This window comes from Danaus plexippus, chromosome 5, assembly GCF_018135715.1.
Source record: "Danaus plexippus chromosome 5, MEX_DaPlex, whole genome shotgun sequence".
Taxonomy (NCBI): domain Eukaryota; kingdom Metazoa; phylum Arthropoda; class Insecta; order Lepidoptera; family Nymphalidae; genus Danaus; species Danaus plexippus.
In genome coordinates this window covers 3,636,853-3,650,849 of record NC_083539.1, presented here as the reverse complement: position 1 = coordinate 3,650,849, position 13,997 = coordinate 3,636,853, and the positions used below count along the sequence as shown (strand labels likewise).

General features: G+C 32.2%; 3 protein-coding genes across 4 annotated transcripts; 1 reads left to right on the top strand and 2 right to left on the bottom strand.

Annotated features, from left to right (window-relative positions):
* The first annotated feature begins 121 nt into the window (after positions 1-121).
* On the top strand, positions 122-1,437 carry LOC116769348 (transmembrane emp24 domain-containing protein 7). The gene is made up of 4 exons (XM_032660421.2): positions 122-382; positions 575-692; positions 773-900; positions 1,156-1,437. Exons 1-4 carry the CDS (start codon positions 227-229, stop codon positions 1,384-1,386), a joined length of 633 nt encoding a protein of 210 aa, XP_032516312.1. The 5' UTR covers positions 122-226; the 3' UTR covers positions 1,387-1,437.
* Positions 1,438-1,649: 212 nt separating this feature from the next.
* Positions 1,650-2,863, bottom strand: LOC116769148 (protein YIPF5 homolog). Its single transcript, XM_032660178.2, has 2 exons — positions 2,590-2,863; positions 1,650-2,520 (listed from the first exon to the last, which is right to left on the bottom strand). The coding sequence occupies exons 1-2, from the start codon at positions 2,693-2,695 to the stop codon at positions 1,838-1,840; spliced, it is 789 nt and encodes a 262-aa protein (XP_032516069.1). The 5' UTR covers positions 2,696-2,863; the 3' UTR covers positions 1,650-1,837.
* Positions 2,864-3,075: 212 nt separating this feature from the next.
* LOC116768970 (uncharacterized) lies at positions 3,076-13,873 on the bottom strand. 2 transcript variants are annotated; one of them, XM_032659906.2, is made up of 11 exons: positions 13,461-13,873; positions 12,921-13,013; positions 11,173-11,285; positions 10,642-10,726; positions 10,294-10,370; positions 8,145-8,273; positions 7,536-7,634; positions 7,117-7,282; positions 6,679-6,740; positions 6,252-6,446; positions 3,076-5,741 (listed from the first exon to the last, which is right to left on the bottom strand). In XM_032659906.2, exons 1-11 carry the CDS (start codon positions 13,559-13,561, stop codon positions 4,552-4,554), a joined length of 2,310 nt encoding a protein of 769 aa, XP_032515797.2. In that variant the 5' UTR covers positions 13,562-13,873; the 3' UTR covers positions 3,076-4,551. The 2 variants fall into 2 exon arrangements, with proteins under 2 accessions (XP_032515797.2, XP_032515799.2); XM_032659908.2 differs by lacking the exon at positions 12,921-13,013.
* Between the last annotated feature and the right edge of the window lie 124 nt (positions 13,874-13,997).

Here is a 13,997-nt window from a genome sequence, read left to right as displayed (position 1 = left end):
TTTCTTTCTGCGCTAATAAATTTAAAAAATAACAAATGTATTGCCATCTTAAAAATACACAGATATAATGTTGGTACCAACTTTCCAAATAAGAATGAAGCATAATACGTGTTTGCTGACTGTGACTGATGTCGAAGTCACTGTCAAATAGTACTTACAGGTTAATGAGATATATTAGCGTAAAACTTTAGATATTTTCTCTGCTTTCACAAATTAAAAACCAAAAATGTATACTACACCTTTTCTCGTAGCAATATTAATTTCCTTAATAAATGGTATTTTTTCAAAAAGTGTCGAACTTACATTCGAATTACCCGATAGCGCCATGGAATGTTTTTATCAGGATATTGAACAAAATACCTCAGCCTCGCTGGAATATCAGGTTCATTTTGGTTTTCGTTTAACATTATTATTTATATATGGTTTGTTCTTAACAGCTCTTCCTGTTGGGTTTGCAAAGCCCGTCGTATATAGAAAGTACCGATAACATTATTATTATGTCAATAATGTATTGTAATTGTAATATATGTATTAATATGTACTCAATTCATAATAGTCAATTAATATGCAATAGGTTATTACTGGAGGCCAATATGACGTTGATGTGAAAATTGAGGGTCCTAATAAACAAATAATATATCAGCAACAGAAAATGCAATATGACTCTCATCAATTTACAGCACAACACACAGGTGAAGTAACTTCCAAACAAATTTAATGTAAAAATATCAATAGATTTATTATTATTTATTAATATTATTTTACTTTATAGGAGTGTACAAAGTTTGCTTTAGCAATGAATTTAGTACATTTTCACATAAGTTAGTGTATATGGAGCTGAATGTAGGACCTGAGGAACCTCTGCCTGGTATTGGAGATCATGCAACAGTGATGACACAGGTATTTTAAATAATCAACATTTAACAATGAGTAAAAAAATCAGATCTAAAATAAAAGGTTTCATAAAAAACCTCTTTATATCAAACAGATCTTAGATTAAATTAAAAAAAAATGCTATCCTAATAATTCAGAACACGAAATGTTTAATTAAAAAACATTTTTCAACAATAATTAGTTGTGTGCCATATGTAACACTATCTTATTCTATATTTAGTTAACTGTTCCTTTTTTAAATTTAAATATATTCTATTTTAGCTGGAAACTTCAGCCGAAGAAATCCATTCAGCATTAAACAAAATTATTGATCATCAAACACACCACAGACTGAGAGAGGCTCAGGGCCGTAAAAGGGCAGAAGATCTGAACGAGCGTGTGAACTACTGGTCCATGGGTGAAACTCTGGCCATTGTATGTGTAGCGTTTGCACAAATTATGATATTAAAGAATTTCTTTAGTGACCGACCCACCCAGTACACTAAAATGTAATAGTCAATATTAAATTGTAAATTATTAATATATTACTTGTGCTAATTTGTATCATTGAGTTTTATTTATTCCGTCACAAAACTTCATTTATACTTTTAATACAGAAAAAATCTCTTGTGACAATATTTTAAATAATTATTGGTAATATTTTAACTTCAAGAGCAACCGAGACAAGTTTCTTTAATTACCCTTTCATTAGCCTCCAAACAAGATTTATAAGTCATTACCACATCTTGTTTAAATAATACAATGAAATAAAACAATTTTTATACACAATATATTTTATTCCTTATTATTTATTATATCCTAGTATAAGTAAGAAATAGCTGGTAAATAAAAAAGTGTTCCTTCTGTAATATAATTAACAGTGTACAATAAAAAGCAAGTGAATGTATAAAAAACATTCTTATTTCTGTGTCTGTCTTAACTGGGCCTGGACAATAAAATTGACTTAAAATAAAACAAGTAGAGCAAAAACTCCATTAACTAAAGCACACGGGTATGCAATGAGTGGTCTTTGTTCTGCATCACCAGACATAGTAACAAATAGACGGCTAGCTGATAGAGCCGACCAGATAACAGCTATTGCAGACAAAATGTAGCCTATATTGCCATCAAGTGTTATAAATATGCCCAAGCCGGCTAAGGCTACCATTGGAAGCATACAGTATCCTAACACACTTGCTACACTGTATATAGTGAATACACCTTCTGTGCGACTCATTAGTGATAGTAGAAAGTACATCAGAAAAACAGACATTAGAGATAAGCCATACACATATCCAAAATGTGCTTTGTTCCCGGAAAGAAATAGACACACAGCTAATGCTAAACAAAACGCTATTGGTCCAGCAATGTCTGTGTCTTTGAGTAAGAAATTTGCATCATCTGCTTTGGATTGTCCATGGAAAGGATTTAGAACTGCTAAAGTTTTTTCTAGTATTCTGTCTGGGTAAATCTCCAACTCATCAAGAAGTGGGGGTTCATCAAATTCTGAAGTTTCTGTGGTTGATTCCCCAGGTATAGGTGCAGGTGTGAATAAATTAGGATTATAGTACTGATTGTTGTTAGCAGGAATACTCTGTCCTTGATCATAAGAGTAATTTTGCTGGTCAGCAGTGAAATTCTGAAAATCTGTTTATTATTGCGTTAAAATCGTGAATGCAAGAACAAATAACCTATAAACGTAAGAAGTTTTTTTACCTAAAGTTTGTGAATCACCAAATGAATTCGACGTATTGAATGAATAGTTAGGAGTATTGTTTTGAGGTTGCCAGGAGTAGTCATTAGGATTTGGATAGCCGGACATTTTAACTCCAAACTTGTCACAATCCTTTAAGATTAGAGTAGTCACCGTATTTCACCTGTTTTATTATGCAGGGAAATAAAATTAATATTTTTCACTTCAATGGTGCATTTGTATGTAGTAAAAATTCAAAACCAAGGAATTTTAATCAACAATATTTAGTGACATTTGACGTGCTAACATTATGTCAACGACGTCAACGAAAATAATAGCGATAAACGCAGGTCTATTGGCTCACTTGTTATAATTTTTCATTAATATATAATTAACATATATATATATTATGTACGTATTATTAAAAAGGTTCCTAGGCTGAAATACTTGATTGGAGATACTGACTTAAAAAACCAAAACAAATTGTAACTAATAAATAAAAATCATACTATATATATGGCATACTTTATTTTGTCCTTACATATAAAAATAGCCACAGTAAATACGGAATGATTGGGTTTATATAAATATAAAAGTATACAATAATTAAAAGAATGAAAGGTTTATACATTGTTTGTATCAAAACATACTTTCCAAGATTAAAATCTATTTTATTATAAGATAGTACTGTTTACATTTGTTTTGGTAATATTAAGAAACGGAAAGATTGTAGAAAATTCCTATTTGAAAGCAAATATTATATTTAGTAAGTCACTGTCAAGAGATACATACAACAGGCAGTAATATATGCAATTATGGCTTTGAATGAATATAACAGCTGATGATTTTAACTCAGTAAGCTTCGATACATAATGTTATAAGTGTAAGCATGAACAATATTTTTTTGTAAGTCTAATTTAATATAACATGAATAAGTATTGCTGAATCCACATAAGGCCGACATACACATTGTACATATAAAACCTAAATAAGACACTAGATAAGACAATGTTATTGTGACAGTTGTATTAAATATATATTACGGATGGTATTATTTGTATTATTTATACGACTACATTGAATAACTTAAGTATTTTTAAACTGGTTTTCTTTAATAAATTATAAAACAAGATTCAGGTACTATTTTATAAGTCACCTTAAAATATTTTTACATGATGATTTTGTTTCATTTTATATAACTTAATTATTACAAAAAAAATAATAATAATAATAATTTTAAAATACTTTGTTTCACAACAAAACAACATAACAACATTAAAGCACATAAAATATATTAGAATCGCCGTAATACTCATTTGTAAATTGCATATCGAAAATTTAAAACAGCTAACTTAATATAAATGCCCTTTTAATAATATTGGAATCACTTTAAAATTTCTATCGAGTCGAACACCCATTACGAATAGGCCTTGTATATTTTGCACAATGTTTTTCTACAAAACAAATTAAATTCAATAAAACAGATTTAAATTAGTATTGTTAAATACATAATATTAGTTCTAGCAACTAGTTTTAATTATTAATATTATTTAAAGCGCTAAACTAAACAATTTTTGACGTAACTTTTATACAAAATCCGATCATGCTTTAAAAAATCCGCCTACATTTGTGTCTTCTATATGTAATATCTAACTTTTTACATGTATCATAATAATTGTATGCATAAAAAAAAAAACAATGAACACGTTAATGAATAGAGATTACAAACGTTCAATCCGCGCGGTCAGATATTGAAATACATCGAGCTTAACTTAATTGAGTAAATTAATATCGTACTCAAAATACATATCACAGATACCTAAGGAAGATATTACGTTATATCCATCTTTGAGGTAATACACGCGTTAGGTATATTCGTAAAAAACATATTATAAATTAATAAGGAGCGCTTAATCTCAAAGTAATTCCTCGGTACGCCGACGCAGCGCCACCGGCGCGTGTGACGTCATAAGCCCTAAAGCTAGTTAGACTTGGAAATAATCACTGACAGTGCAGTCGGTGCCGTTGTTAATACTGTTCTTGGCGTCTTTTTGGACATTGATTTTCTCGTAACCGGCGGTGGAGTCGGAGCGGTCGACGCCCGAGGCTTCGTCTCTGTTGGATAGCTCGAAGTACTTGACGCTCTCGTAGTTGGGATCTTTCTTGGATCTCACCGAGTCGTATTTGGAATCCTTCGAGCGGACGGATTCGTATTTCGGATCTTTGCATCTCAGCGACTCGTAGTTGGGTTCCTTCGGACGGACGGATTCGTAATTCGGATCCGACTCGCTGCCGGTCGTGTAGAACGGATCGTTGGTCATCGACTCGTAGTTCGGTTCCAACATGGCCTCTTCGTTGTTGTTGGTCCAGTTGTTATATTTAACCGGTCGTTTATTCACAGTGGAGTAGGTCGGCTGTACTTTATAGTTTGGCGCGATGGTGGCGTACGGAGGGGTCGGAGGTTGATTTCGTAGAACTTCGTAATTTGGATCTGAATCAGAGGCGTTAGCGTCCGCTTTCGCGATTAGTTCATAGCCCGCGTCGCTGCTGATTATGCTGTTGGGCCCGCTGTCCACGGACAGATGGTTTAACTTTGACAAGTTATTGTTTGTGAATGTTGTGAGGTTGGATTTATTGATGTCCTTGACTGTTTCGTATCCCGGATCCTGGTTGGATCCTTTCTGCTCGTTCCTCTCTATGGTTTCATAGCCGTGATTGGATTGTTTGCGGTCAATAGTTTCGTATCCGGGGTCGTCTCCTCTGTACTTCGGTCCAGTATTTTCGTCGTTATTCGAGATGTCCTTGGACCTTCTCTCCTCTTTCGTCTTCACCTTCTTCATAACTTTAGCGTACATTTCTTCTACATTCCTCGAAGGGCTCTCTGTGATCCTGTGCTCTGACTGTATGCTCGTGTTGGCGTCCGTGGACGAGTAGTCACTATATCCCGGACCGTCTATGGAGTTGTATAGATTATCCGGCGGGTTTTCTTTCTGGTCGATGTCGAAGTTCAGTTCTTTGGCCACCAGAGGCCGTATGAGATCTCCTGAACTGAACCTGTGTTTCTCCACGGGATAGTTACAGCCGTAGAAGTCGGACGAGCTGACACAGCTGTTATTTCTTTGATGCTTCTCGTTGAGGCTCCGCCGTAATTTATCATGGTTGAAGTGTAGATCACCTTTAGATAAAAAAAAATATTAATTTAATTATATTCTGATAAATATGTTTGATCTAGCCATGAATATTGTCTCATTTAAAAAATAAACAAAACATTACTTCTGTTTGTATGTGCAACTTTTATACAATAGTTTATTGCTGTTTTAATATTTATCAATAATTTGTTATGACGTTATATTCGGTGCTGGGCGCTGTGAGAAATTGCAGTTTTTAAAACCACAGGTTTCCCAGTATACAATTTTCCAATAGAAGGATCGCGTGCTGCTAGTAACGTCTCATCTCAACGTTTAAGGGACTGTCTTGCATTACATGGAGACCGATTTATATAACTTCTACTGCATATTTTTAAAGGTTTCATAGAAATGCAATGAACTTGTTAGTTAGTCTTCACCGTGATAGTATTAAATGTTACGTACAAAAAAAACTCATGTTAGTGATAGATAAGACAACTTTATGTGAATGATTACTAGACATGTTTTATAATAGTTATCATATTGTATGTATGAGTTACCTGTGCTCGATATCCGCTGGTGTCTCATGGCCAGAACGTCTCCGGGGGGTGCAGAGAGGGGTGCGGTCGGGGGCGGGTGTGGGGAGGGGTGTGGCGCGTGTGCCGGGGGTGGGGGGAGCGGGGAGTTCGCCTGGCGCTTCTCAGGTTTAGGGGAACCCAGAGCCCCCGTGGAATTGGAACATGAAGACATTGAGGCTGTGGATTGTTATTCATGTTAGTATATAGTTATATATAACTTTGATTTTAAGTAAAGAATTGTATAGAATTTAATTGAAGTATTTCTTTGTGTATAACTTAAATTTTATATACAATATTTCACTCTTTAACATTGTAATAGTTATGAGAGCAGAATATAAGGCAGTACGATTTTAACTAAAGTTAGACAGTACATTGTATTATTTAAATCTGTTCTAAGTCCGTTCATTACCTTGCCTGGAATGTTGCGTTGCGTTTGAGACGGACGCGCCGATCTCAGGTGGAGCGCTTCGCCTTAAAAAAAGTTAAATTTAATTAAAAAGGTTCAATATAAATAAATTTCAAAATAAAGCTATATTATTATTGAGGTATAATTTGTATCATATTTCAAGTGGTGTGCGTGAAAATTAAAATATCTTCTGTGAAGGCAGAGTATACAGTGATTCAGCTAATATATACTTCAGCACAACTGGAGGAATGTAAAGAACCTTCCTTCCTCGAGTATATCCAAGGCTGTGACGTTTGAAATGGTTTGAGGATCATTTATAAAGGCCATTAATGAACTGTCTGTTTGATGCGACCAATCTCTAAACCAGCTGAACAGATTTTGAAAGGAATTTAATGACGGATAGCTGATGTTATGAGTAACTTGAGTTATAATATATAGTACCTCGCATGATGTGTGCTCTGTTCAGCTTGTAGCGTGTTGTTAGTGAGTTGTTTCGTGCCCGGGTCGTTGACCTCATTCGTCTGTCGTCGTGGTTCAGTCGATATCTGAGCGTACGTGTCTGAACCCTCGCCCACACTGGCCTCCTCTATGGCCGCGTACATTTCGTCTAAAATTATATATACATGTTTTTATTAAAATTTTCAAAGTAGTACATTAATTTTTTGTAATTATAATTAAATAATTAATTTGCTCAGTATATAATTGTTACCATTAAACTGATAGCTTTTGAGGATTATTTCTTTTTGAGAGCAGTCCTTAGTATTTTTTTGGTTTTAGAAACTTTTTTCTTTCATCTATATTTTCTAAATAAAATTAATTTATCTACATATTTTATAATTACAAGCAGTGTTAATTCTAACCTGAGTCGTCTGAGACGGTGGCGTAGTGTGCGTGTGTGTGTTTGTTCGCCGCTCGAATGTTACTGAGCGGCTCACGGACCGATATACTGGTGTATCCCTCTGAAAATATTACAAATATTATATATGACTAAATCTATATAAATTTAATGCTTAATAGCAAATATTTAAAGTAAATTTTGAAAGTAAATTTTGAAAGGAGATATTTAGCATATAATGTAAAAGGTAATTTAATATTAATCGGCATTAATTATTAGTCAGAAAGTTACAATTCTATTCATGAGTAACAGATACGAAATACTTCTCCACAATCTATACACGCAGTGAGACTACATCGGCATTGTATGAAGACAGAGTGCCTACTTTGATTTTAATTAACATTATTTGTATCCCACCCTTAACGGTACATATTTGAAAAAGAAAATTAGCATTCCTTATAGTGTTACCATATAATAATATTTTTAATTTTTAATATCAAAATTTTACTAAAACTCTTGGCGTGTACAAGGAACTATACAAATTCTATTTTGGTTCCTGCGATTAATGCGGTCAGACAGACATTCATTTACATGTATATTTTATGTACGATCTGTCTGTGTGTTGTATACTGACTGGCAGAGTCTGTGGAGTCGCCGCTGAAGTGTTGTTCAGGTCGCGGAGACGGCGGTGTTATGTATGGCAGCTCCTGACTTGACGGGAGCTGACCGCTGATAGCCACAGACGCTGATATTAACACGCCCTCTGGTTGAAAAGGATACGTGCATCATTACGTAATAAATACGACAGTTTGTGAGAGTGTATCGCTGTATGGAATATAGATGATTGTTAATATTATACGTATAACATACTAAACAAATATTGGTGAAACTTTCCAATAACGTAGCTGAGATATCAGAATAATATACGGGATATATTTTATGTAGTTTGTAAGAACACGTAACGGTTGTGTTTAGTATGAGTTAGGTACGGACGTTAGATGGCGCTGGCAAAACTAGTGAATAATAAAGATGGAGGCATTTTTCACGACTACTATCATGGATGTTTGTTAACACTTCACGATACATATTTGTCGTTTGACACAATGTATAAACAATTTTTTTCCGACTTTAACATCACGTCAGATATAAAATAACAAAACTATATAAATCAGTAAATGTTTTAGAGAAGCTATTCTAATAAAAAGGAACGCGATCTTAAGATCAACACATCAGGTTACTTATTTAATAAAATATTTTACTACGTATATTCTAAGTACAACGAAACAAGATAAATTTTATAAATAAACTTAATCGCACATGTTACGTACGCGCTACATATTATAAAATAAATGAACATCGCTGAGGTAACATCGTTGTATGGATAAAATATCATATAACAAGTGACGCCGCTGACTCCGCGGAACCAACGCCAAGCCGTGTGAACCAGAAGATTCCTGATACCACACAAGCTATGGAATGGCATTGCTATCCTAACATCGGGGCAATCATGTAGTCTTAGGTATAGGTTATAAGTTTTAATATGTAATTTTTTTATTATAATATACATATAAGTATGTTTCGTAGTTTTTCTGGAACCTCCGGTTGCCACCTTATATAATTCACACGTTCTGAAATAAATGAAATAGATATCTATATGTATAAATAGCAAGAGTTATCAATAAATATTATAAAACAAAGTCCCTCGCCGCGTCTATCTATCTGTCTGTTCGCGATAAACGGAGAAACTACAGCACCGATTATCAAACAGTTATCACCACTCGATACTGCGATCCTCCAGGAAGGTTTTAGTATATAATTTGTTAAGTTTTTGTATTTACTTGTGTGTACATTAACGATATTTGTTGAAGATGTCGGGAAAAAATGAGCCGTCTGAGAGCTTTTAACGAAAACACTATCAAAACCCTATGTGATATAACAAAATAATGTATGGTGGAATTGTGTATCTTATATAGGTCTACAGAAAAGTCCTGGTCGCATATGTCTATACCTTAAAGATAACATACTATATGCATTTAACAACTTTCAAAAATTGGCATTCCTAAAGCATTTATTGGAAAACTATTTATATAAATATGGTATTAAGTCTTATCAAACAAATTACTTCGTTTTCAAGCCTACATCCAGTATCTGTAAATTACTTTTTAAAACATTTAAATCGGGCGTACCATTTCAAAGTTATCATAATATAAGTGAAATAATTCTCAACATTAAATAGAATATTCTATATTTTTTTAAAAAGCCCGAGCGAAGCCGGGGCTGGTACCTAGTTGTATACATAAAACAATGAATTCAATATTGATATTAAATCTAAAGTAACTCATCCTAAGAAAAAAATAAGAATAGGTCTTTTTATTGGAAGGCAATTTTATCAGGCTTTATTTGAACCGACATGAAGACTACTTTACAGTAAACATGATTACGTGCAGACGAGATGAAAATGTCTAAAGATCACTTTTTTTTTACTTCAAATTTTGGTCGCTTAAAAATTTATATGTTAGATATTAAAATATCACGTCGTTTTCAAGTCTAAAGTAAGAGGACATTGTGAATTGATTTTCTGAATAATGGACCATTTTTTTAAATTTTTAGGAAATATTTTTATAAAGACTGTACATTATATTTTTTGTTTACCCAAACAATGTGAACGTCCGAAGACTTGTTTATATTTTTATGTCAGAGATAGCTTCAGTTAATGCACAAGTATGAAAGTCATAAGATACAAGTAATTCTTATAGGGATATGATTTTTATTTCAGTACATACCGGAGGCTGAGGTCCCAGCATCTCTTTCTTCAACTTCTATCACATCTGATCTTTCATCGGGCGTTATTTCAACGGTCCTATAATTTAAAAATATACTATTATCAACTATAAATACTATAAAAATTATAATCGTAATATAATTTCTTACAAAAAAAAAAGATTAAACAAAAAACCGAACGTATTAATCTTCGCAAGATAATTATAAAAAAATTACAAGATAAAAAAAATGTATGTCAAGATTTAATTATTCCGACGCTCATCTCTGTAATACTTTAGTAATAATAAGAAAAACCGACGTCAATTAATAAATTAAAAAAAAAAAAAGCGTTCGGTATACAAATCTCATACACATTATGGCTTTCGTTCTGCAGTTTAGCGTACGCGTGCTCGTACGAGTGGTCTCGACTCGAGGACGCCGCCACCGCTTTATTTCCTGTTGAATAACGAAATAAAAACAAAGATAACGTCTGCCAATAACGTTGATCCTTAAGCGGCACTTTGTTGATAAATATCAATATTATAGATAAGATTTATTGTGATTGCTTAAAGGTAGCAAATATATTAAAATTTCCAGCATCTGATTGCGACGTCGCTTGTGTAATTGGTTGTAATTGTTGTAAGCGATTGGTCGAGTTTGTAAATTAAAATGATTCATTCCTACACCGAGCTGGTTTTTCTTGTATTATTGAAAGAAATACACTTGTGCAAACAAATGATAATAAAATATAATTTACTAATAAGAAACGCTGTTAATTTATATTGTAACTGAATGAAATGAATTTGAATTGTAACTAGTTGGCAATTATGTACCATACAATGGATGTATATATATATATATATATATATATATATATATTTATCTATATATAATGTAAATACCTTCATCCAAATTGACAGTCGCATATATTTCTGAGGCCGTGTCTCCGCTGTCATGTCTACCAACAGGATGTGGTATCTCTGGGAGACTTCTCTGACTGTTTTGAGTTGACGCCCTATACCAAAAATTATATTTAGATTACATACACGACTTTAAACATGATTAAAATATCATATATTTGATGAGTTTTTAACATAAAGTATTTAATATAGCTACTTATTAGCATAGCCACTAGTTACGGAAACTGGCATCAGTACTGGTATGAATATGCGTTGTCAACATACAGACGTACAAAACTTTACATCAAATTTGCAGTCACGATATCTTTCGTTTCCAGTTTTTAAAATCCTTCGTCACGTCACAGTATCATCGTAAATTTTGTGAATAACAAACTGGAAACGCCAAGTATGTGGTGTAACGAGACAATATTGTGGTAAGCATACAGTTAAAAGTACGGATAAATTGTAGATAGAAATATTTTTATTAATTTACTGATGAAACGGCGTTTATTTAGGTAGACAAAACTGTCTCATACTAAGGGAATATGTCATTTTGTTTTGTGTATAAATAACATAACTATTTGCTTATTATAAAAGTATTTTCTTTAGTTATTAACAAAGCTAAGTATAAACTACATTAATTAAATATATAACGTAGCAATAAATGTTTTAGCGATATGACATATGCAAGAGGAAGGTGTTAACAAGCACTCAAAATGAATGAATTTAATTTAAAAAAAAAATTGGTAACATCATTAGGACCATGCAAAATTAAATTTGAAGTCGGCTCGTAGAATTTTGTGATACTGTTTTATAATTCTATGTTGATTTCATTAACAAGAAACTAGAATAGATAATATTACAGTTAATAATGTTGGCTTATTAAAATTTAAAGTGAAGGAGGAATAAGCAGAGACAAATATATAAGTGGAAGACAAGAAAATAAGTTTGGAAGGTACCACTGTGATGTAAAACCTAAAAAATAATCAGTTGAGAAAAAAATTATTTCTGTATGTAACAGAATATTTCTGTTTTGGTAAATACTTCTTTATAAGTACATAATTGTTTAATTTTTCCAATGACCCCCAATTTTTTTCCTATTCTCACTTTTTAAATATATCTGCCTTGATAGAATCTTGTGTATCTGTGTACTTCAGCAATCTTTAGATGTTTTGCAATTCATATGGATGCCATTGCTTTTAAGTACCAAAACACAATACAATTTTCAACCCTTTATAATCCAGTTTTAATGTTATAGTGAACATGTGTAATTATTTTATTTACCAGCCCCAATTGTTGTTTTAACTGGCAAATATTTATTAAATTACTAAATCAACATATATATAAGTTTTTTGAATCTTATTTTGAGTATATTTTTATGGTCCGATACAAAAAAAAATATTCAGTTATGTCCTGTTATAAAATAAAGGTGAGAATTAATTTTAATAATGGCATCTTTATTATGTATTGATCGATATATTAATTGAAAATTTACATTCAATACAAGCCCACTTCAGATTTATAAAGGCCACAATAGTCTCCCTATATAGCTGGCCTACTAGTTAGTACATCGCTAATTCAATACTTGTTCAACAGTATTATTTCAAATCAATTCAGAGCTGAAATCTAAACAAAAAGATATACATGAATATTAATGTAATAAATGACAAAGAAAAAATTAGTAACTTAGTTCATATAGCATAACATCTATGTTAGCCCGGTTAAGTTATATATGGGCATGCTGGACAAACCGCTTAATGGAGGCGGGGGTGGTAGGTGTCGGAGATGGTACCTCCTCATCTAAACGGATTTTGACCACACCAGCTGTACCAACCAACTCACTTCTGTTAAATATAACATTTTAATAATCCTCAATCGTAGCTATAGTAATGTACTGATAGCAAAGCCTCTTCAGAGTGATGACTGGGATTTGTTTGAAGCTATTATGTACTAGATAAAAACCTTGTATTGACACAAATCATATAAAAGATTAGTATTAACTTGTATTTAAAAGTCCAGTCTTAAATGTGAAGAGATAATATAGTGTATATTAAGAAATTTTAACATTATTTTTTCATATGTTATATATATTAATTTTTTAAAATTTTATATTTCATTAAAAGTGTTCACATTACACAAAGACAGCAAGTAATCAGCAATCCTTAATATTAAGACTGCCTATTGTATTTATAATTTATACTCACAGTGTTATGCTAAATTAACTATTTAAGTTAATTTGAACATGAGTATAATTAAGGTAATAAAGATTTGAGATAAAAGGGTATACTTACTTTTGGTTGTTATTTTTGCAGCCACATACACAGACTGTAAGAGCGGTAACAAGAGTGGCGAGCACTCCAATGCTGAGTGCTACCTCCACCAAAGTATACATAACAACAGTTTTTCACTGAATTATCATATAGCCGGAATAATATATGTTTTCCATCACAAAAGAATAATCAAGTCACTTCCTTTAGAGAAACAGGGGTTATTACTACACAACTTTCTTCCATTTGAGAAAAATGTGTGAAATGTAGGGCACTTCTTTACACGACAATTACATGTTTAGGGCAATGATTGTTAACTATACGTAGTGATTCATAAGTACTAGCTTTTTAAATAGAATGTTTTTAGTCTAACATATCGAAAAATACATTAAAAAGGATTAAATCTACATTATAACAGATGTACCTTTAACACGAATTCTAATACAACTAAATAAATAATGAAATAGTATGACATTTAGAAATTACAGATATACTAAAATGTTTTAAATTCTTATTAGGAAATAAAAAATAAGTATAATTTTTTTATACTAAAGCGAATAT

Bases quoted from the DNA above. Each gene is read 5' to 3' on its own strand.
- LOC116769348 (XM_032660421.2), top strand. From the start codon at position 227: ATGTATACTACACCTTTTCTCGTAGCAATATTAATTTCCTTAATAAAT. The intron at 693-772 runs GTGAAGTAACTT...TTTACTTTATAG, and splicing joins ATTTACAGCACAACACACAG to GAGTGTACAAAGTTTGCTTT. The intron at 901-1,155 runs GTATTTTAAATA...ATTCTATTTTAG, and splicing joins ATGCAACAGTGATGACACAG to CTGGAAACTTCAGCCGAAGA.
- LOC116769148 (XM_032660178.2), bottom strand. From the start codon at position 2,695: ATGTCCGGCTATCCAAATCCTAATGACTACTCCTGGCAACCTCAAAAC. The intron at 2,521-2,589 runs GTAAAAAAACTT...AATAATAAACAG, and splicing joins TGGTGATTCACAAACTTTAG to ATTTTCAGAATTTCACTGCT.
- LOC116768970 (XM_032659906.2), bottom strand. From the start codon at position 13,561: ATGTATACTTTGGTGGAGGTAGCACTCAGCATTGGAGTGCTCGCCACT. The intron at 11,286-12,920 runs GTTTGTCCAGCA...TTTTTGGTATAG, and splicing joins ACCCCCGCCTCCATTAAGCG to GGCGTCAACTCAAAACAGTC. The intron at 6,741-7,116 runs GTACTATATATT...ACTTTTTTTAAG, and splicing joins CAGAGCACACATCATGCGAG to GCGAAGCGCTCCACCTGAGA.